Genomic DNA, 24,483 nt, shown 5'->3' with positions numbered 1-24,483 from the left:
GTTTAGTGAAACTATATACAGGTGGGAGAATGATGAGTGCTTCATTCTCCCTTGGGAAGAAGAGGACAAGTCAGGTGTTCATGGGAAGATTTGAACTAGAAAAATATAGACTCTTTAAGAGGAAATGCTTATTTAAATAAAATAATTTAAGGTAATCATTACATTTTGACATACATATTTATAATTACCATACTTTTGAAACTTTTTTCAAGTACTTAACCTCAAAAGTCGGGTGTGAGGTACACAAAAGCATTCACAATGAGTTAGTTATTACTGTGCTGAGAATCATTGTTCACATTAGCGTTGTAGCTAACCATGAAATTGGGTTCCTGGACTATGTTTCAGACCCTAACCTAGAGGAGGGAGTGGCATATAGACACACCCTCCAGCACGCAGAGGCGTGGACTGGACGCGCCCAGTGACTGGCTGCCCAGACTTCTTGTTACAGGTCATCTTGCAATATGAAGAACCCTGGTTGTGGTCCTGATTCGTCTTCTGAATCTGAAGTGACACTGGGTATGCCATTTTAACTTCAATTATTAATCTCCCTTTTTTTTTTTTTACAGCGTGAGGGTTAGAAGACCCAGTTATTTGTAATTCTTTGAGTTCACTATTGCCATTGTGAAAGAAGCAAGGTTCAGAGCTACCATTTGTAAGATATATAGGATATTTCCAAAAAGATGCAGATATAACTGTTAGCACTGGTTGCCTCCAGAGAGGGGAACTGAGGATGACTTAGTTACCACTGAATACTCTTGTATCTTTTGAACATTGAACCATATGCTTATAGTATCTATTCAAAAAATTCGTTTTTAAAATAATTATCTAGTTTGGTGAACTTAGAACTAAATAAAAAAGGAGGAGCGGACAAATATCTTTTACTAAAAAAAGTTGGCCTAATATGGAACTGTTACCCAGTAATTTGAATTATTCTAAAAGTAACAAGGAACCGGAGAGAGGCCTGTTGAACCGGGGAGCAGGAAAGATTTCGCTGAAGTTTAACTTGGATAAACATTCAAATTAGATATTTTGTTTTTATACCACAGAAGCACTGGTATAAAAACAAGTCCACAGTAGCGGGACCGATCAGTAACAAAACAAACCTTTTTCTTTGGTTGTGCTACTGCTCTTTCCAAAGCAGCTCTCAGCCTTTCCTCCTGATGTCTTTGTTTTTCTTTCATTTTCTCTTCACGCAACCTGTCAAGAGAGAAAAAGTTCTTCTAACTATAAATCACAGTAAAAAAAAAGACCTGCATCATTACTATTTGGTATTGAACTATCTAAATGTTATAAAATTTCCATTAAGTTTAAATGAAAATAATAATTCATCTTCACCCATAACTGTGGCTTTTGAATATTCAGGTGAAATCTTAACAACACATCCTATTTGTGCTGAAATGGGAAGAATTTGTCTGTTACAATTTTGGAAAAAGTGAACATTTAGCCCATCTTGGTCTAAATAGGCACCTCTGCAGAGCCTCTTGTCACTCATGTTGTGGCACTTCACAGTGTACACCAGCCACTGGAATTAACTTCCACTACCTTTCCATTGAAATATAACAGAAAAGTTCACAGATGACACATATAGTTCAGTGAATCACCACAAAAGTGTATTTTCCTGTTAATCTTTTTGTATGGTATTTTGAAGTTAAGATCAATAAATGCTATCTGTCTTATTTTCTCTAGGGTTGTGAGGATAAAATTAAAATGAGATGATTTAGGCAGTCTGCCTACTCCAGTGCCTGGTGCAGAATAAGCACTCAATAAGTGATAACTATTTATGGACATACTTAATTTTAACTGTTAAATTTATTGAACTTTATTTTTTTTTGACAGTCAGAGGGACAGATAAGGACAGACAGTAATGGAGAGAGATGAGAATCATCAATTCTTCATTGCAGCTCCTTAGTTATTCAGTGATTGGTTTCTCAGATGTGCCTTGACAGAGTTGGGGTCGGGGGCTGTAGCAGCAGAGCGAGTGACCCCTTGGTCAAGCCAGTGAACTTGGGCTCAAGCTAGTGACCGTGGGGTCAGGTCTATGATCCCACGCTCAAGCCAGGGACCCCGCGCTGAAGCTGGTGAGCCCGAGTTCAAGCTGGCGACCTCGAGGTCTCGAACCTGGGTCCTCCGCGTCCCAGTCCGAGGCTCTATCCACTGCGACACCTCCTGGGTCAGGCTTATTGAATATTTTTTATGCAGGATTTGGTATTGTATGAAGTGCCACCAAACCATGGGAAAAACCAACTAAAATTTTCTTTTTAAGAACAATAAATAATTAGTATTAGGTTCATGTATCACTACTGAAAGTACATTGTAATAACTCCTGGATGACAATTTATTTTCTACTATAAGATATAAGTGTTAGTATAATTAATCACAAGTCATGTTATGGAAGGAGTCATCTGTCATTTATAATTTTTAAAAATTTGCTTTATATTTGACAAAATTCTATAAGGGTCACCTTAATATATTCTGGACTTCATTTTTATGTGGGGGAAGCAATATCCCCTATACAGCAGTAATATAGTAGCCAATAACAAAATATCTAATATTAATGACTGATATTTGAGTACCTACTGTGTGCCAAAGATGCTTTATTGTTTTTACATAGATCACTTAATTCTCACAACAATCCTACAAGTCATTACTGCCATTTGACAGATAAACTGAGGTTAACCCAGGCAGGTCAACTCTCAAGTCCATACTCCTAGCCATAGTATTGTCTGCCTCCCAACATGTTTTGCTATAACATGAACATTATTTCACCTATAAGCATTTTCTACATGCTGCATTATACTAGGGATCATATATTTATAATCATTGCCTCAAAAGTAGTATGTACATAACTCAGTATGGAAGTTATTTGTAAATTGGTGCATTCTCCTGAAAGGCTCCAAGCTGGGCAAGGATGTGGGACTGGTGGTGGGCCATGTTCCAGGGGTGATAATCCTCATGGGACTCTTGAGGAATGGATGAATTGCTGTGTAGATGCTATGTGTGGAGGAGTTGGCAGTTATGCACAGAGGAAAACCCTCATTTGTGGCTTTTTCAAACCTTTCATAGATTGGGTCTTCCTGCAGTTTTCCAATGAAGAGCTTCAATCTATGCCTTGCGATTTTCACCACAAGTGCCATTCTACTTCCACATGATAGCTCTTCAATAATGTTCATTTAAGTATAGTAAAGATTCATCCTGAAAATTCACTTTTCCAGGCTAAAAGGACCCCTTGCCCATCCCAAACTAGGCCAGTTGCATCTGGTAAACTTTCTGGTCATCTGGTTGATTCCTTCCTTCACAGTGCTCATGTGCCATTGGTAATGGCACATTTATTTTGTAAGAATAATTGATGAAAGCGTTTTCCTACTAAATAATAGCTCTCTGAGGAGGGCTGGACTGGGTTTGGCTCCTCCCACTGTCTTTATGCAGCCATCTTGCCGTATAATAGAGACCTGCTAAATGGAACCCAAGTAAAACAGCCACTCAGTAAGTCATTCAGTACACTTATATAGGACACTGACTTTTGCCGTCGTTCTTTCTGTTTTATCCTCTTAATTGCCTCCACATTTTCTTTGGGAATAGAGTCAATGAGATCACTCAGTTCCACCAGGCGAGACTCTACTTTGGCCATCTTTTGGACCAGGTTGAGGCTGCCAACCTCATCATCTCCAATGCAGACTTTGTATACTTGATTAATTTTTTTACTAAGTGCCTCTATCAGTTTTTCCTGAGATTGAAAAGAAGAGCAGAAAACATCACTATTGGCTTGTTCAGTAAATGTAAATTCTTTTACTCTATTATAAGGAAAAGGCTCTTACATACCTTTTCCACTAAATGTTTCCTTGTTTAGAACTTTAGTTTGACATAGAAGAGAGAAAATGCAGCAATGATATGTATAACAATTTATAGTCAGATCATTGCTATAGCAACATCTTGGGTTATTTTTTTTTTTTTAATATTTCATTCGAGGTAAAGTAATTATAACCGTAATCTTTTTGCTGAATGTTTTTGTGTATCTTATACCCTAAGCATTCAAGTAGAGGCAACATACACATTTTAAATCCTTTTTTGCCATTCCAGTGCATTTCCTTGCAGCATGGCTTGTGAGTTCCCTTTCTTTGCATTTATTAGTCTGGTAGCTAAAACTAACCATCCTGTGTGATCGTTAATAGCATGCATGCCCCACCTCCCTTTCTAGACTGAGCACCTGGAGCTGTTGATGTTGACATGTATCTAAAATAGCGCCTTGCACATAACTAGGCACTTAATAAATGTTTGCTGAATAAATGAATGTATTCTCTCAGAGGAAAAGAAAAGTTACAAGCAAACAGGTTCCCAGGCTGGCCTACAAAAACCTTTTGAGAAGTTAAAATTTTTACTCTCCATTGGGAAGCCATTGCAGTATTCTAGCCTAAACAGAGGCTCGTGCCAAACTTTGCTGATCCCTGTACCTGGCTACTGGTCCATTTTATCTGATGGTAGAGACACTATAGCTTGTATGTAATGTGTTTCGGGACCGAAGGGAAACTCGCATCCTGTTTCTCCCCTTTGAACCTGCGATTAAGAGGACCTCAATAAGCTGCTGGGCAGAGTTCATCCGTTCTCCAGGTAGCTTTCTGCCCAAATGCCTGCTTCCAGTCAAGAAGATGAGAATCAACTTGAAGCCAAGGACAAATAACACTCAAGAGGTTGGCTCAGTGGTAGAGCGTCGGCCTGGTGTGCGGAAGTCCCGGGTTCGATTTCCGGCCAGGGCACACAGGAGAGGCGCCCATCTGCTTCTCCACCCTTCCCCCTCCTTCCTCTCTGTCTCTCTCTTCCCCTCCCGCAGCCAAGGCTCCATTGGAGCAAAAGATGGCCCGGGCGCTGGGGATGGCTCCTTGGCCTCTGCCCCAGGCGCTAGAAATGGCTCTGGTTGCGACAGAGCGACGCCCCGGATGGGCAGAGCATCGCCCATGGGCAGAGCATCGCCCCCTGGTGGGCGAGCCGGGTGGATCCCGGTCAGGCGCATGCGGGAGTCTGACTGCCTCCCTGTTTCCAGCTTCGGAAAAATAAATTAAAAATAATAATAATAAAAAAAGAGATGTGGCTCCTGGAATCATGGGACTCCTTATAGAGCCAGCAACAATTATAAGTCAACCTCTGTTACCAAGAGCTTACTTTCAACAGCTTGTCTCCCATCTCCCATCTCCTGCTTTAAGCACCTTTCTGATGGTCCTACTACTTACCATAAAGTTCCTCCCCTTTTTTCTTTCTAAAGGAACACTTACTGTATTTATATAAAAATATAATTTTAAAGAAAACAACGTATGAAATATTTTAAAAATGGAAAAGAAACAACCAAAAGTCCTATTTGCCATAAATCTTTTTCTCTCCCTTTCTAAATAACATTAATTGTATTTCTCATTTATAGTAACACTTTCCCTTAGAAAATTTTAGAAATACAGAAAAATATTAAAAAAATGTAAAAGTAACCCATCAAGAGGCTGAAATGTACAAAATGAACATTGGATAAAAAAAAAAATGCTGCTGCAATGTGAGTCATTTAAAAAAATACATTGAACACTGGTCCTGAGAAAAAGCTATTTTAATCTGAGAATAGTTGATGGAGATTTCTGAAGGGACCTCTTAAATACTTAAACATTTTAGAGATGAATGAGCAGTGGCCTTTCCAGATTGTCATTTTTTAAGTTCCTTCTTTCCAACAGGAGAGGAAAAGACAAGAAGAGATGTTTTCTTAAGGACAGCATGGGAAACAGGATTAGGGAATGAGGTAAAAGATACTCATGAAAAAAGAGATTGAGGGCTAAGCAGAGGGCAAAGAAGAAAGTTCAAGGCACAGGCCAGAGAAGCCAAGTGTCAGTCCCTGGGGCTGCCACCAGATGGCAGGCCCAGCCCAGAGCACCTGAGGAGGGACTGCAAGGGACGGGAGGAATACCTGCTAGGTGAGGTCGGGGGGCAGGATTGTGAAAGACTAAATAAATAGCAGAATAAGAACTTTGGATGCTTTCCACCAGAAGGGGGAGTGATCCGACCAGAGAAATGTTTAGAAGGAGTCATTGTTAGCAAAATTGGATAGGAATGGGGAGATGTCTAGATGTCATTTAAAGTTCCTTTGCAACTCAAGGATTCTGTAATTCTAATCCACGTGGAATTCTGTGTGTTTAATGTAAACAACTCTCCAAATTGAACTGGATCAATTCCCAGTTGAAAGGAAAATTAAACCAGAGATGAATCCATTCCACAAATTGAACAATGGAATAGCTTATATTCCATTCATTTCCAATGAAAATAAATAACTGCTACACAAGCATGGATGAATCTGAAACATGATTTCAGAGAAAGAAGCTGATAAGCCAGACATATTGCATGATTTCATTTATATGAGTTCAAAACCATAAAATTTAATTGATGGTGAGAGAAGTGAGGATAGTGGTCACCTTCGAGGGATGGTAAGAGGCCTCTGGGGGTGCTGATGGTCTCTTCCCTGATCTAGGAAATGGTACAAGGCTGTGTTTACTTTGAGGAAATTCTTAGAGAGTTTCGATTTGTGCACTTTCAATATTACATTAAAGTAATAAATTGAATCAATGAAAAGTGTTTTTAGGGGATTAAGCACAGTTAGGAGTGTGGAAATTGTAAAGAGTAAGGTTGATTTTATAGTTATCACAGCTCCAAAGTAACTGATAATTTTGTGAATATCAATATTAGGTGCAACTATATTTATTTACTCATAAAGGATTATGTTTTGACATGTTGAGGACAAGCAAGAAAATTCTAAGAAAAGAATATTTTCCCCTGACATTTTTTTTCTTTTCTTGCTCTCCTCCCCAGTTCTGCCCCAGTATTTTACAACTCTAAGAGAGTGTGCATTTCCTCAAAGTGTGTGATTCACGAGTGCCAAAATTACACCTGTAACCAAAATATCAGAGATAGTCTTTTAAAAGTAATTTTCAGATACATTATACCTTTTCTGTTTAGGGATCTGGTTGTCTCAAAGTTTAAGAGTATTAAAAGGGCTTTTTTTTTTTTTTTTAACTGCCCTAAATTTGGATGAAAGGGGCTTAGTGGAGCAGGTGGGGAGTGGAAATGTCACATTTATCTGACATTTTTCATGTCAGTCAGCTTCAGGATTATTTAAACATTTGGAAGACGGAAACAACTCGGATGCCCATCAAGAGATGAATGGATAAATAAATTGTGGTAAGTGAATAGAATAGAATATTTTTCAGCTGTAAAAGGAATTCTGACAGATGCTATAATATGGATGAACCTTGAAAACATGCTACGTGAAATAAGCCAGACACAAAAGGACAACTTACTGTATGATTTCATTTCTGTAAGGTACCTAAAAACAAATTATAGACAAGGAAGGGAGAGATTTACCAGAGGCTGGGAAGATGAGGGAATGGGGAAATACTGTTCAGTGGATACAGAGTTCCTATGTGGGATGATGAAAACTTCTGTAGATAGATGGTGGTGATAGTTACACAATATTGTGAAAATGCTCAATGCCACTGCATTGTACACTTAAAATGGTTAAATGGTAAATTTTTTGTTATATATATTTTACCACAATAAAAACAATGTTTAAAAAGCCCAGCATTGGAAAGTAAATGTCATCACACTTCTTGCCCTAGCAGTGCACAACCCCATCCCTCCTAACTCGGGGTGTTGTACCACCCAAGGAACTGTGTGTGGGAAGGGTGCTCTTTGTAACACTGCCTACCTGTGGGTGGGGAAGGACAATCATCTACTGATGCATTCCCCTGAATCATCTTCTGCTTGAAAATCAAGTTCATAACCATAAATGTGATGTTAACCCCACATATTAGCATGAAGTTTTATTTTATTTGAGATTTTTATAAGGAAACCAATGTTAGCTGGAGTTGTGGGTCTACAAACCTAATCATTCATTCAACAAACATCTACTGAGCATTCTAGGGACACTAAACTAAGAAGGGTTTGCATCCAGCAGGAAGAAACTAATGTAAGTAAATAGGTACACTGGTGTGTGTTATAGGTGCTCTGATAACATATCTATGCAGGCCCAAAGGAGGCCGAGATCTATTACAAGTTGAGTGTTAGTTAGATACTCCATTCAGTGCTTCTTAATTATTTGCTCCTTAAATCACTACCAAAATGATCACAGGCAGTGAACTACTTCCTATGTATACACTCTCACTAAAAGAATTGCACTTACGGGGGAAAATCTTAACATCATACTTTGTAATAATTAGAGCAACATTTAAGAGAACCCCAGTGCCATTCTATCCACTGTTTAAATTTTTACATGCTGGTTTTCTGCCTTTGATATCAACCTGGAGCTTGTGGTTCATTTTCATTCTCCCGTTCCAATGCTTAGAACACAGGGAATGCAGATTATTATTATGAGCCTAAAGAAAATACTGTAGGCAAAGATTGCTTACCTGGGCTTCTGAATTAAACTCTCCAAAACTAAATAGCCTGCACCTTAATTCCAGTTCTGCTGCTGTTTCCTCTTCTCTCACACAGCTAGCCTTAAGCATCTTCTTGTGCTCCAAAAGAAAAGCTATGTTGCTATTTCTATTGCAAAAGAAACAAGACAGTGACCCTTGTCTGTAATGTGTGGTTTTAATGAAATAAACCATCAGGAGCTTCAACACTCCTTCCAGATCATGCGTTAGCATCTTGTCTTTCAAGCCAAATCCAAGTTTCTATTTTAAGACATTACCAGCCCTGGCCGGTTGGCTCAGCAGTAGAGCGTCGGCCTGGCGTGCGGGGGGCCCGGGTTCGATTCCCGGCCAGAGCACATAAGAGAAGCGCCCATTTGCTTCTCCACCCCCACCCCCTCCTTCCTCTCTGTCTCTCTCTTCCCCTCCCACAGCCAAGGCTCCATTGGAGCAAAGATGGCCCGGGCGCTGGGGATGGCTCCTTGGCCTCTGCCCCAGGCGCTAGAGTGGCTCTGGTCGAGGCAGAGCGACGCCCCGGAGGGGCAGAGCATCGCCCCCTGGTGGGCAGAGCGTCGCCCCTGGTGGGCGTGCCGGGTGGATCCCAGTTGGGCGCATGCGGGAGTTTGTCTGTCTCTCCCCGTTTCCAGCTTCAGAAAAATTAAAAAAAAAAAAGAAAAAGACATTACCAAAGTACATGCAACTTTTCAGGTTAAAATGAGAAAAATCCATAGGGGTTTTTAACTTCCATCAGGAAGAATTTTCTTCCCCTCTACTTCTTTTGTGGTTCCCCTGTGTCCCCATAGTAGAGAGCAAGCTGCCAAGTCGAAGTGTCAGGATCTCGAGTTGTAATGAGATCTATTGTGTCCTCAAACTTGGCTGGTAAGTCAGAATACCTGGGAGCCCAGGGTTAAAATAGAGACTCCTGACTCCCTCTCCTAGAGATTCTGATAGAGATCTAGAGTTGGGTTCTGACGTAGATCCCCTTTTCCTGCCAACCATACCCCCACTCTCCCCCCAAATCATATTGTCAGAAGTGGGGGCACCATAGCTGTGAGGATTGGGAGAGGAGACACAGATTAAAAGGCTGTTCGTGGTCATGGGTGGCTGTGAGATCATGATGTTTTGGTTCATAACTTCTAAAGTTAATACATTCCAAAGTTCAATGGACTTGGACCTACTGTTTAGACAGATTACCATCTTCTGGCCCAGACAACTGTTCTGAAAAAGTTTCTACACATTTTTATAATGAGTAGATATAAAGATCTGTTCTCTATGACTACACTGTTTTATCAATTGTAATGATATAAAATTTTACAATAGGAAGGAATTTTGTGAGTCATTAAATCCAGCCTCTTTCCTGACAGAAATTCCTTTTATCCTAGTCCTGATATATTGATATGTACATAACAAATGTAAATCACAAAACTTTTTGATATAAATTTGAGGAGAGTCACAGCCAAGGAAAATGCATGTGTTAGCATTATCTTCCAAAACATAATTTGATTAGGCAGATGATAGGGTGAACATTGTAGGGGAACAAAAACTAAGGCAATAGGTGACACTTTGTTTCTTTTGTGGTTTTTTTTTTTTTTTTCATTGATTTGAGAGAAAGGGGAAGGGAGAGAGAAGCATCAACACGTTTCACTTAGTTCCATTTAGTTGTGTACTCATTGACTGCTTCATATGTGTCCTGATCAGGGGTTTGAACCCGTGACCTCTGGTGCACCAAGTTGACGCTTTATCCACTGAGCCAACCAGCCAGGGCCGATGCTTTAGTTCTTTTTAATCTTTTATTATTGCTAGCTAGGAAAATATTTTGACAAGTGGAAGGAAGTAGAGATTAAACTAAAGCCAGTCTATTCTGTGTAAATATAACTTCAACTCTTTACACCCCACAATATAAACTATTAATAAAAATTTCACCCTAAAATGCAGAGAGACCACAAGAAAAGACTACACATGGAGTAAGTTGGACTCTGTCTCTGGTTAGAAATCACTTAATAGAATACATCTACTTGTTTTCTGTCACTTACATTTTATCTTGTATGAGTTTTTCTCTTTTATTAACATCTTCAAGATTTTCATCTACATCTTGGGAATACTGTATCAAAGTAAGATTCTGCTCTTCCAGCTCTGTGAGGACTTGAAGTAACTCTTCTGGTTCTTTGAAATAAATCTCTGGCTCCTAGTCAATCAGTAATGAAGAATATAATTCACTTAAAAATATGCTGCTGCCTGTGTACTATGTGACTTACCTAGAAAAATACATTCTGGAATACCATTCTGATTATGAGGAAGATGTGAGTAGGAAATGGCAAAGGAGCCTATTTCCATGTAAGCTGGCCCTCTGGAGCGGACGTTTGAGGTGCTGGGGAAGAGGAAAAGTATTGGGAAAATGGAAGAAGAGGATGCGAAAAAGAGAAGAAAGGATGGAGAAGAGATTAGCAGGAAAAAGGGAAAGGGGTCTAGGGAAGGGCAAGGGAGAAGAAACAAAGATAAAGACTAAGTGAAGGATGCAAAGTGAAAGTTTCTGTCTCCACATTTTAATTATATTTTTCAAAATTTTAGGAATTTAAGTAAATTTTTTGAAAGATGACTTGGGTAATTATACTTACACCCATATTAATCATTTCCTGTAGCCAAAGTCTGAATGGATTTTAAGAATGTGGTGTATCTGTACTATGGAATATTAACTTTTATAGGCTACAACACAGATGAATCTGGGAGATATGCTAAGTGAAACAAGTCACAAAAAGGTAAATAGTGCATGGTTCTACTTCTATGAGGTAGCTAAAGTAATCAAACTTTTAGAAAATACAACTGGTTGCCTGGAGCTAGAGGTAGGGTTCAGTGGGTGGAGAGTTTCACTTCTACAAGATAAAAAGTTAGATCGGATGCATAGCAATGTGCATATATTGTAGTTAGCACTGCTGTACAATACACTTTAAAACGGTTAGATGGTGAATCTTACATTTTTTAATCACGATAATAAAAGAAAGATGACTTGAGTAAGGTGTGTAATCATACAAGATGTTTTGTTGTTTGTTTTTGTTTGAGATCAGAGTCAGGGAGCGAGAGACAGGAACATTGAGCTTGTTCCTGTCTATTCCCTGACCAGGGAATCAAACCGGCAACCTCAGGATGATGCTTCAAGGCTTTTTTTATTTCTTATTAATTCTTTTATTTATTCACTTTTTAAGAGACAGAGAGAAGAGGGGCAGGGGAAGGGAAACATTCATTTGTTGTTCCACTCATCCTGCATTCAGTGGTTGCTTCCAGTGTGTGCCCTGACTGGGGATCGAACCCACAACTCTGTTATTTCAGAACAGTGCTCTTAACTGACTGAGCTAAATGGCCAGAGCCAGTGGCTGGTGTCTTAAAGTGTTTTTTATTCCTTTTGAGTTTCTGTAGCTGTATTTAAGATGGGTTTAGCTCAAAGACATCTTGTAGCCTTGAGGGGCTGTTTTGTTTAAGGTCAATTTATCTTACAGTTCAGCTGCCCAATACACCTCAAGCTCCAGTAAAATGATAAGCAGTCAGGAAGTGGCTACTTTTTCTACAGGAAGACAATAGATAATATATATCTCCTAAATTATTACCCACTTACATTTATTTTTCATAAAGTACCTGATGGCAAAGATGAACTATATGTATAACTGGGGGACAGTATCAAAATCATATTTTCTTCTGGAAAGTTATGGAATGCTTGGAACAGTAAATTTTAATTTTAAAACAAGAAATTAATATTTCACCAAACAACATTTCAATCAAGAAATAGATTCTAGTTACCAGATCATAGTCCATATCATCATCTAAAAGGAATTCCAAACTGTCTTCTGAACCTATACTTTCAGAAAGGCTGTAAAAGAAAAAGAGAATACCTGATTTCTGAGCCATTTTCTGTCAAAAGATTTGCTTTCACTTTTAAGTTTTCTTTGGAACCTAATTGTAACAGTTTTTTCAATAGCTTATTTAGCCTTTTAGGGAATGGCTTATTTCAGGAATCAATGGATTCCATGAATATGTAAAAGATTCACCCAGATAGGGGTGACATAGGCACAATGAGACTACAAGGAAGGGCTGTATGTACCATACAGTAGCAGTTATTTGAAGTGCATCTATAAAGTAAGGCAGCTTTTTTTTTTTAAAGAAACACATGAAAATCTACATTGCCATATCCATTTTGTTCATTTTAAGTTTTTTTGTTTTTTGGGTTTTTTGCAAGAGAGAAAGGAAGAAGAGGGACAGATAGAAAGGGAGAGAGATGAGAAGCATCAACTCATAGTTGTAGCACTTTAGTTGTTCATTCATTGCTTTCTCTTACGTGCCTTGACTAGGAGGCTCTAACTGACCCAGTTACCCAATGCTCAAACCTAGGAGGCTCTAGCTGACCCAGTTACCCAATGCTCAAGCCGGCAACCCCCTGTGCTCAAGCTGGCAACCTCAGGGTTTCAAACCTGGGTCCTCAGCATCCCAGGCCAATGCTCTATCCACTGTGCCACCGCCTGGTCAGGTTAACGCAGTCTTAAAAAGCTAAATGTGCCATAGGGCTCAAAACAAAGCTTGTATCCCCCAAGTGTACAATATTTGTTTTTTTAAGAGCAGATAGTACTTTTTAAATCAGGCCGAGGAAATCTTGGCTGGGGAATGGGTGATAAGATACATCCTTAAAGAATAATTATGTGGCTTGCAAAGTGGCCATGGAAAAATTCTTTAAGGGAATATTGAAAAGGATTGGAACAAAAAATAGGAACTTTAGATGGTAGTGAGGATGGGAAAAGTGAATAGATGGGTGGGGGATGGGAGGACAGTTAGACATGAAAGAATGAAATCATGGGAACCAAGAACAGAAAGAGCTCCTGGGGCCGAAAGAGAAGCGACAAGGATGACTCCAGCGTGTGTAGTCTGTGAACCTGGAATATGGAGGTAGCACTAACAGGAAGGAAAACCGTTTAACGATGGAGTAAGAAGATTAATATTTGCTTTGTCTTATTGAGTTTGAGGGGACAAAAACAGCTACCTGGAGCAGCCTTATAAGCAATGGGAAGTAAGGTGTGGGAAAACAGAAAGGACCATAGGACATGAGTATTTGGGAAACATACGCTGAGAAAGTATATGATACTACACATCACGCCTCTTTTCTCAGTAAATATTTGTTGAGTGAACGAAAGGAACTATGAAATTGATGAGCTTTGGCCTGACCTGTAGTGGCGCAGTGGATAAAGCGTCGACCTGGAAATGCTGAGGTCGCTGGTTCGAAACCCTGGGCTTGCCTGGTCAAGGCACACATGGGAGTTGATGCTTCCAGCTCCTCCCCTTCTCTCTCTCTCTCTGTCTCTCCCTCTCCTCTCTAAAATGAATAAATAAAAAATTAAAAAAAAAAATCTTTAGAAATTGATGAGCTTTGTGAGGGAGTGGATGTGGTGTTTGCATATTACCATGTGCATTGATAGATGCAGAAAAGGCATTTGACAAAACAACACACAGAAAAATCAGTATGGAGAGGCCTTTTTCAACTGCAGCTAACATTTCACGTAATGGTGAAACCTGGATCGTCTGAAGACTGAGAACAAGGCAAGGATGCTGTTTGCTCGCACTACTCTTATTCAATACAGGAAGTTCTACCCTCGGCAATAGGGCAAGGCAAGGAAATAAAAGGCATACAGATCACAAAGAAAGAGTTAAAACTATTTGCAGATAGCAAATGGTCTACATAGAATATCCAAAAAAATCTTGAAAAAAAATCCAAAAGAACAAAAACAAAATTTCTGGAACTGATCATTGAGTTCGGCACGGTCAGAGTATATAAGATAAAAATTCATTGATTGTATTTCTACCCACTAGCAATAAACACAAAAGGCACTGCAATTGAAAATACCACTTACAGCTGCTGAAAAAGAAAAAAATACATAAAGAAGAAATAGGTGTAAATCTAATAAAATACGTACAAGACATATATGCTGAAAACTGCAAGGCTAATGAAAGAATAAAAAAGATATAAGTAAATGGAGAGACATAATGTGTTCATGGATTGAAAGAGTGAACATAGGAAAGATGTCAATTCTTCCCAAATTGATTTAGAGGTTTGTATTAGTTCCTAGGGCTGCTGTAACAAAGTACCACAAATGAGGTGGTTTAAAACAACAGAAATGTATTCTTTCATAGTTCTGGATGCTAGAAGTTCAAAGTCAAGATGCCAGCAAGGCCACACTCTCTGAAAGCTCCAGGTAAGAATCTGTTCCATGCTTTTCTCTTAGCTTCTTGTGTTGCCAACAGTCCTTCGCTTCCTTGGCTTGTAGATTCATCACTCTGTCTGTGTTTCTGTTTGCACATGGTGTTCTCTGTCTATTCTCTTTTTTAAGAACACCTGTCATATTGGATTAAGGGCCCACCTTAATGTCTTCATTCCAACTTGACTGTGCATTTTTAAATAAGGTCACATTCATAGATATCATGGGTTAAAGACCTTAACATATCTTTTTAGAAGAAATATATAATTCAACCCATAACAAGATTTAACACATTTCCTATCATAATTCCAGCAAGATTTTTTGTAAGTATAGACAAGATTCTTCCAAAATTTATGTGGAAAGACAAAGGAACTGGAATAGTTAACATAATTTTGAAAAAGAGGAATAAAGAAGAATCAATCTACCTAATTTTAAGACTAATAGTGGCCAAGACCATGTGGTACTGGTGGAGGTGGAACAAAATAGAGAATCCACAATAGATCTGAATGAATATGCCCAACTAATTTTTGACACCGGTGCAAACCAATTCCGTGGAGACACCATTTCAGCAGAAGTGCGGGACCAATTGACATCCACATGCAACAAAAACAAACAAAATATCCCAACTCAAAAAAAAGCAACAGAAAATCTAAACCTCAAAAGTTATACAAAAATTAACCCAAAATTGATCACAGACTTAGATATAAAACAATAAAACTTTTAGAAGAAAACATGAAAAAAATCTTTGGGATCTGAGACTAGGCAAACAGTTTTACACTTGACATAAAGCATCATTTATAAAAGAAAAAATAGATAAGTTGGTTTTCATCCAAATTTGAAAGTTTTGCTCTACAAAAGACCCTCTTAAGAGGATGAAAGAACAGTTTACAGATTGAGAGAGAATGTTTGCAAACTGCAAAGTACTAGTATCTAAATATATAAAGAATTCTCAAAATCCAACGGTTAAACAATCCAGTTATAAATGAGCAAAAGACATGAACAGTCATTTACAGCAGTGGTCCCCAACCCCCGGGCCACGGACTGGCAACGGTTCGTGGGCCATTTGGTACTGGTCCGCAGAGAAAGAATAAATAATTTACATTATTTCCGTTTTATTTATATTTAAGTCTGAACAATGTTTTATTTTTTAAAAATGACCAGATTCCCTCTGTTACATCCGTCTAAGACTCATTCTTGATGCTTGTCTTGGTCACGTGATACATTTATCCGTCCCACCCTAAAGGCCGGTCCATGAAAATATTTTCTGACATTAAACCAGTCCCTGGCCCCAAAAAGGTTGGGACCCACTGATTTAAAGGATATAACAGGATAAAGATGTAAAGGAGCCCATGAAAAGATATTCAACACCATTAGCTACTAGATAAAAATTCAACAAATGCAAATTTAAAAAGCACAATAAGATTATACACTTATCAAAATAGCTACAATTAAAAAATAGTAAAAATACCAAATACTGGTGAGGATGTAAGGAAACAATTCGTCATACGTTCCTGGTGGGAATGGAAAATGGTGTAGCCACTCTGGGAAACAATTTGGGTTTCTTTAAAAACTAAACTTAGATCTATTATCCAATTCAGCAGTTGTATTCTAGGCATTTATCCCAGAGAAATGAAAACTGTGAAACATAGAAAGTATAAATATATATATAGCAATTTTATTTATTAAAACCCCAAATTGGAAACAATCTGGATGTTCTTCAATGAGTGAATAATTAAGTTGCAGTGCATCCAAATCATAGAATACTACTCAGCAATAAAAAGAAACCAACTATTGATTGACCCAACAGCTTGGATCAGTCCTCAGAGAATTATGCTTACTAAGACATCCAATTCCAAAAGATTATAAACTGTGTGATTCTATTTATATAACATTTTTGAAATGATAAAAATCATATAAGTGAAGAACAGTTTAGTGGTTGCCAAGGGCTAAGGGGAGGTGGAGAGAGGAAAGAGGATGTGACTTTAAAGGGTCAGCATGAAGAATCCTTGGGGCATGTTCTATATTTGATTGTGTCTTGACTGTAGCATTGCCAATATCCCAACCCTGGTATTATAGTACAATTTTGCAAGGTATTATCATTGGGGGAATGGGTAAAAGGTACCTGGGATCTCTGTATTATTTCTTACCACTACTTGTGATCTACAACTGCCTCAAAACAAACATTTAATTAAAAATAAAATAAAGCAGTGACTGCTAAGTGCCACAGTGCTCCCTGGATTTCAGAGCGCAGTGTCTGTTGACTTTTGTCATGTATGATTGTTGTGGATTCTGTAGTGCTGGCCCAGAGCCTTGCCTTGGGGTTGGTGTACCCAATTTGGGAATCACTATATTTTCTCAAAGCCCCCTTGGGGTAGCCAGGGTTGAAACAAAAATGTCTTATGGTCCTATTGCAGCAATTTTGAATGATGTGGTGAATTGCAAACACACAGGCCAGCAGAGTAACTTAAACAACTGGGCGGAAGATTCTGAAAGGCAAACACCCAGGCTGCAGGGGGCAGGCAGTTTCTGCAAATAGCAGTTGCAGGCACTTCTCAAAGAACACAGGCAGACCTGTAAGAGCTCAGTCACCTCAGGAGCACACAGAAACGGCCACCACTACCTGCAGCATCTGTCACAGTGGGTGTGGTTACGTGGTGTATACGTTAAAGGCTTAAAAGAAATATTTGCTGAAAAACATTCAGTTTACAAGAGTTCATCAGGTGTGTACTGTACTTTGGTATGGATGATATGCTCTTCTCTTGGCTGCCTGTGGGCTTCCAGCGTAGTTTCCCTGTTCAAAATGTTGAGGCGAAGTCCACGTCATTGGTGATGGTAGAGGTGAAAAGCAATAACATATTAGAAATTAATCCTTTTTATTTGATGCAAGATAGTCATTTTTCTGTATATGTAGGTGATGCCCATTACTTTTTTAAATTATTAGAATTGTCCCATAGAAAATGGAGCTCTTTTATTCTATTGAAATTGGGTTCCAAGCATAAGGATAAAATAAAAGGCACACTGGTGGAGGGTGGCATTTGTCAAAAATGATACAAGTCATAAATCAGGGACATGAATTGTGAAATAAAAGTCACAGTTCTATTTTTACTTAGTCATATACATTTCTAATCAGATTTTTTTTTAACTGGAGGAAAAATATGATAGACACTTCATTGATTACATCTCGTGGAGAAACTTACCATTGCCACATACAAGTGACCCATGCACTTGCTCCCCCCATAGCTACATGCACTGGATCCCCACACATCCATGCCTACGCCTGATACTGGTCTGAAACTGAGCAGTGAGCAAAATGGTCTCGGATCTTTTCATCCAGTGGCCCCCAGGTCCCCCCAGATCATCCTTCCTCACACCAGCGCTCATGACTTTCAACCACTCTTTCTGCTATTCTGTCTTGAAACCACAGCAGGCCTGCCTCTCCCTACCCTCTTTGCCAGGTTAGCTCGTAGGGCCTTTGAGATGGGCACCTTCTCTGGTTTTATGTTTGTGAGTGAAGTCTCAAATCCCTTGTGCTACCTTGGCTGTATCTTCCCAGAGAATACTCTTCTGAAAATGACAGCCTCCTGGTGTCCTCAGTACTGTTCTCTCTTTTCTTTAAACTTAATTCTAGAAATGAAAAATAAAGAGGGGTAAAAAACAAAAAACAAACAAAAAAAAAACCCACTTCTGAGAATGAGAGCTTGATCTTGGTGTGAAGGTAGAGTTACTGTAAAAGCTTCCAGAGTTAGAAATATGAGGTGGGGATGTGGTACGCAGCACATGTGTGATGTAGACAGCAAGGACTGGTCTCTGGAGCAGGAAGAATGGATGAGGACTGGCCTGCAGGGCAGAGGGAGGTCTCGATTTCCCCCATCAATCGTAACCTCTAAAATCCCAGTGTGAGCCATTCACTCTCTTGGACCGAGTGACTCCTAGCTTCCTGAGCACCCTCTAGTTCAGGGGTCCCCAAACTATGGCCCGCGGGCCACATGTGGCCCCCTGAGGCCATTTATCCGGCCCCCGCCGCACTTCCGGAAGGGGCACCTCTTTCATTGGTGGTCAGTGAGAGAGCACAGATGCATCCTGTGTGCTGTATGTGGTGGTGCCACAAAGCGCAGCCATGCGGGACGCACGCGTCAGGGCTCCGGAAGCGCGTCATATCACTTGTTACGGCTAGCATTGACAAATATGGAACCAGACACTGACCATCTCATTAGCCAAAAGCAGGCCCATAGTTCCCATTGAAATACTGGTCAGTTTGTTGATTTAAATTTACCTGTTCTTTATTTTAAATATTGTATTTGTTTCTGTTTTGTTTTTTTACTTTAAAATAAGATATGTGCAGTGTGCTTAGGGATTTGTTCATAGTTTTTTTTATAGTCCGGCCCTCCAACGGTCTGAGGGACAGTGAACTGGCCCCCTGTGTAAAAAGTTTGGGGACCCCTGCTCTAGTTAGATGGCAAGTCTAGCAGCACTGAATCAGTAAGCTGTTAAATGCAAATACTTCTCACTTTCCTTTCCATTTGTTTTTTCTCTTGTCAAACACCATGTATTGAGTTTTATTCAAGTGCCATCACTGTGCTTGCTCGATTATTTCATACACATCGATCTAAATTAATCATACTCTGTACAGTGAACAGAGCAGGGCAGCCATCTGTGGTATGCTGATACATGTCAACAACCATGTATCAAAATTCTCCCCTATTTGTAGTTTACCCAGAGTCTCAGAATTTTCAGCTGAAGAGTTTGCAGATCTTCCGAACTCTCTGAGTAGCCTTCTCCTTTCCAGTACTGTGCTCTGGGAACTTCAGCCCCTGTGCCCTCCCCAGACCCTAGCTCTGTCTCCTCAACTCACAGGGGCCACTGGGCCCACTTGGGCTCCCCCTTCTTAAGCTGCATCCTGGAAACTCTCCCAGGACCATCATATAGCTCATCTCATGTATCCTCTCTCTGAGGGGTTCCTTTGTCAATGATGTCCAATGTCCGAAAACTATTGCTTCATATGTTTTTTCAGACTTTTCAGAAAGCAGGAAAGTGTCTGGTTCTTGTTACCCAAAGTTACTAGAAGCAGAAGTCTTCCCTTTTGACCCCATTTTGATCACCCATTAAATTCTTATATATTGATATAATAGGATCTATTTCTGGTCCTTTGACTTGACTTCTAAACATCAGTACCATACTGTTTTAACTTCTGAGACTGTCATAATATATATCTTACAGGATTAGTAATGCCCCCCAATTACCTTCTAATACCCTTCCTTCAAAGTATTTATTTTTCTAGATGAGCCTCAGAATTATTGTGTAAAGTTCTCCCCAACCCAACAACCAAGTCCCTGACTTGGTCACATTTATATTATATTTCTATAAAGTATATACATTTATTTCAGAAAAATTGGCAGCTTTACACTGTTAATCTTTCTATCTAAAAACATGACTTATTTCTCTGTCAAATCTTCAGGCCACACAATTAAGGTTATTGTTGCTTTCTTGGACTTAATTTGTACGTTTTCTAATTAATAACATTAGTTTACTTTGGTTAATATGTTAGGTTAATAAATATAATTGACTTTGTGTCCACTTACTAAAATAATTTTTCACATTTTTGTGGGTGAGAGGTTCTAGGTATGCTAGTGTGTAATCTGTAAATATATTTTCTATGGCTCCGTGTATATATTTTTATTGCTTTATATTTGAAATTAACTGGAGTTTCCAAATCAATAATATATGATATCAGAGACAGTGAGAATCCTTTGAAATAGAAATTCTAATTAATAAACAGCAAGCAAACATTGCAACCGAACATTTTAGAACTAGGGACATTTATTTAATTGACATTAAGAATATGACTTACTTGTTAATATTTTTGGAAGAGTGCCATCCATATTTTCTTTACTTTTTGATGTCTGCATCTTTTTCAGTGTTTGCTGGATTTGCCACTGTTTTGGAGACAATTTCAGCAGAAAAAGTCCATATTTAATGTACTCTTTAAGAAGGAATTCTGTTTTTGATATTTCACTAAAAGGAAATGAAGATATATGATTAGATATATCTTTGTGAAAGCATGTTCATTTTTTTTTAAAAAAAGAGTTTTTTCCTAGCCAGATAGCCCAGTTGGTTAGCATTGTCTTGATGTGCCAAGGTTGTGGGTTCGATTCCCAGTCAGGGCACATACAAGAATCAACCAGTGAATGCATAAATAAGTGGAACAAATCGATGCTTCTCTCTCTCTCTTAAAAAAAAATCAATAATAATAAAAAGTTTTACAAAATTCATTCTCGCCCTGGCCGGTTGGCTCAGCGGTAGAGCATCGGCCTGGCGTGAGGGGGACCCGGGTTCAATTCCCAGCCAGGGCACATAGGAGAAGGGCCCATTTGCTTCTCCACCCCCCCCCTCCTTCCTCTCTGTCTCTCTCTTCCTCTCCCGCAGCCAAGGCTCCATTGGAGCAAAGATGGCCCGGGCACTGGGGATGGCTCCTTGGCCTCTGCCCCAGGTGCTAGAGTGGCTCTGGTCACGGCAGAGCGACGCCCCGGAGGGGCAGAGCATCGCCCCCTGGTGGGCAGAGCATCACCCCTGGTGGACGTGCCGGGTGGATCCCGGTTGGGCACATGCGGGGTCTGTCTGACTGTCTCTCCCCGTTTCCAGCTTCAGAAAAATACAAAAAAAAAAAAAAATTTATTCTCTTGTATTTATTTAACAAAAATTCTAAGTATGGCTATAAAAATATGGGCATCAGTATGGTAAGAGATGAGAAGAAATAACCTGTAAGAAATCTATTTGAATAAAACATGCCCCCAAGATATGCACAGTTAGGATAGACTGATGACAGTTTGACTCTACTTATTTATTTTTGAGGGTAATTCTGTATTAAGTGTTAGATGTTAGATTCAGGGAGTACTGATATGCTGGGGCTGCCAAGAGTGTAACTATTGAAGGAACAGGGAGTGCTGATAGGGCCCCTGTGAGGCTGAGAACAAAGAAGGTCAGAGACCCTTATCAGAAGTTTATGTTTGAAATTCGCCACTAAGCTAAAACCAGCCCCTGTTGCTATGCCGGCCCCTGTTGCTATGCTGCGTACGACCTCCCTAGCCAATAGCTAAACTGCCACATCTGCTTCTGTATAATGCTTGCTCACTTAGGATATATAAGGACCTGGCTGTAAGCGCCAGGCGTGGCTTCCGTTTGCAGCTCCTTGTGAGCACGGTGTCTCCGGACATCTTAGGAGTTTGCCCCTGCACAGGTTAAACTGGCCAATAAAGCAACATCTAAACTCCTGAAAGTCTCCGACGTTTGTTCTAGTACCCGGTGGATGCAACATTAGATACAGGGAAAAATTAGAAGGCAGCAAAAGATGGTCCTTGAGTGAGGAGAAGAAAAGGAGCTAGCACTCAGTGAGCACCAGCCACGTACCGGGTGATACACAGGACACGCTACAGATACAATTCTATCCTCAGTACTGCACTTTAAAGTACGTAGTCTCATTCTTGTCTTCTGGACGAAGAAATGAATGACTTGCAAAGTCATCTGTCTGGTGAATGGCAGAACCAGCACTCAAATCTGGACTGAAAGCCTTTCCTCAGCCTCACAGCACTTTCCCATCATGTTTCAAAATGTACCCAAAAGGAATGTTTAAAACAACAACAAAGGCCCTCATGAAAGCAAGTCTCCCCTTATCCTCAGAGCCTTTCTTACACACTCCTCAATACCCTTATCAACATTACTCCTATAACAATATCTTCAGCTTCAGTATTTCTTTTGGTCAAAGCCTTCCCGAGCCCTGGTATATGAGTGATATTCAAGAGTCAAACCTGGATGTTTTCTTCTGTGGTCACCACCATTTCCTTTTTAGATTGAAAGCCTCCCAGGTGTCCTACTAAGCACAGGGTTAAAATGGCTAGAATTGCACAGCTTCCATGAAGAAGCTTCAGAACCAGCCCCCATTCCCTTTGTAAACAGATTTCCAGCCCTCCCTGCCGTGGAGGACCAAGGTGGGCCATGAAGAGAGAAGAGGGCCACACTCTTGCACCCCTTGCTCTGTTACCAGCTTGTCTTTCGTCACCTGCACCTTGCTGAGACCATGAGACAGGAAAACACACAAGTTCTCTTCAGAAAGGCTTTCTGGAGGGTTTAATAGGGTAATCATTGTGCCTAAATACAGTACTTTATTCAATACAGAGGCTGCTGTTCTAGTTCTGTAAATAGAATCTTCTAATTACATCGTGGAGGGCAGGAGGGAAGGGAATTCTCCATATTGGAGAATATGAGAACCCCCTTCAACTAGGTTCCTAACAGAGAAGAGGCTGCTGTAGCCAGAATGGGTTTGAAACTTACATTTTGTTAGTAACAACTGGCTTCAGAGGAACTGCCCTCCTGTTCTTCAGCTGCATTTTAGGCAAGTGTTGTCCTCCCAAAAATGTTGAGGATTAAGTCTAAGTCTAGGACTTGGTTTTAAAGTAAAGCTAAGCATCAGTCCTCAAAAAAAAGTTTCAGCATGCTTCAGTACCAGGACTACAGTCTCCTGGAGGATGAAATTACTGTCTGAAGATGATGACAGAAGGAAGCTTTTTATTTAAAATGAGATCAAGTGAGATGCACTTGAGCATAGAAGAAAACATCTAGGTTTTTTTTTTTAAGAGTGACAAGTGGTACTATCATTTTATCTCAAATCCTGCTCCTGTATTTTTGTCATTATAGATCCCAGTTTTTAATATAAATGCCAGGTTTATCTAAGTGTAAGGATAAATATAAAAAAAATACTACCAATTATAATTGTAAGATAATTGTAAAATGAATCCCCATTGCAGAGATGTTAAAATGTGGGAGGAAATGTACCTCAGAATGAAAGAAAAAGGACACTTAAAAAATAATTTGTTTACTCTCAACTTCATTTTCATCTTTTCAACTAAAATATTGGCTTTTATATTGACAAGTTAGAGAAACTTTCAGCCAGAGATCACTGTATTGTCCTGACACACAGTCAGAGATGAGTCTTTTCTTTCTTTCTCTCTTTCTTTTTCCTTTTTTTTTTTTTGAGAGAGAGAGACAGGAAGGGAGAGAGAGGGTGAGAAGCATCGACCCCTAGTTGCTTTCCCTTTTGTTGTGCATTGATTGCTTGTCCAACATGCCTCAACTAGGGCCCAGCCAGGGTCTCCTTGTTCAAGCCAGCGACCTTGGCCTTTTCATTGCCAGTGACCGTTTTGGGTTCAAGCTGATGAACTTTGGGATCAAGTGGACAAATACCTCCCCCAAGGCAGTGACCCCGTGCTGAGCCCGCACTCGGAGCCAGCAACCTCGGTGTTCTGGGCAGACGCTTTATCCACTGTGCCACTACCAGTCAGGCCAAAGAAGATTCTTGATCAGCAATTACTCAATTCAAAGGGGCATGGACACTTGATAAGAAAAAGATCGTTTCCAGGTCTCACTTGTTTACTGCCTGTGCCTCCATACTTGCTTTCTTTAGTTCAGCCGTCATTTGGAGTTTGTTTCTAGTTTCTTGTGCTGCCCTGGAAAGTTACAAGAGATTTGTTAGTTTGTTTTGTGTTGTGTTCTGAAAAACTAAAAAGGAAGAAGAGGGAGGTAAAAAGTGATTTGGCTGGAGTGAAATAAACGAACACTTTAAGGGCGTCTACAGATCTCTGGTAATTTTGTTGAAGGAACTCTTCGAAGGCTACTGCATCGTCTTGGAGCTTTGTTTCTGCTCTTATGAGTTGCCGTTCCTTCGTCGCCATGTGTTTCTCGTACTTGTTGATCATGTTCCTTTTGGTTGACAGAGCGTACTAGGAACATTGAAAACAAGCGCATTGAGAACATTACTCCACGTGTCTAGCACATTT

At 39.8% G+C, this 24,483-nt stretch overlaps 1 protein-coding gene across 3 annotated transcripts in view; it reads right to left on the bottom strand.

Moving 5' to 3' along the window:
- CCDC38 (coiled-coil domain containing 38) overlaps positions 1-24,483 on the bottom strand; it is a 47,159-nt gene that overhangs the window by 3,190 nt on the left and 19,486 nt on the right. For all 3 annotated transcript variants that reach the window (XM_066357307.1, XM_066357297.1, XM_066357300.1), the window contains exons 6-15: positions 24,263-24,426; positions 24,073-24,153; positions 20,505-20,668; positions 18,191-18,280; positions 17,390-17,447; positions 12,216-12,285; positions 10,460-10,611; positions 8,424-8,559; positions 3,519-3,724; positions 1,104-1,197 (exon numbers count right to left, since the gene is read on the bottom strand). In XM_066357307.1, coding sequence (XP_066213404.1) covers positions 1,104-1,197; positions 3,519-3,724; positions 8,424-8,559; positions 10,460-10,611; positions 12,216-12,285; positions 17,390-17,447; positions 18,191-18,280; positions 20,505-20,668; positions 24,073-24,153; positions 24,263-24,426 — 1,215 coding nt within the window. The remainder of the gene's footprint in view (positions 1-1,103; positions 1,198-3,518; positions 3,725-8,423; positions 8,560-10,459; positions 10,612-12,215; positions 12,286-17,389; positions 17,448-18,190; positions 18,281-20,504; positions 20,669-24,072; positions 24,154-24,262; positions 24,427-24,483) is intronic.

This window comes from Saccopteryx leptura, chromosome 1, assembly GCF_036850995.1.
Source record: "Saccopteryx leptura isolate mSacLep1 chromosome 1, mSacLep1_pri_phased_curated, whole genome shotgun sequence".
Lineage (NCBI taxonomy): Eukaryota > Metazoa > Chordata > Mammalia > Chiroptera > Emballonuridae > Saccopteryx > Saccopteryx leptura.
This window is presented reverse-complemented; position numbering and strand designations above follow the sequence as displayed.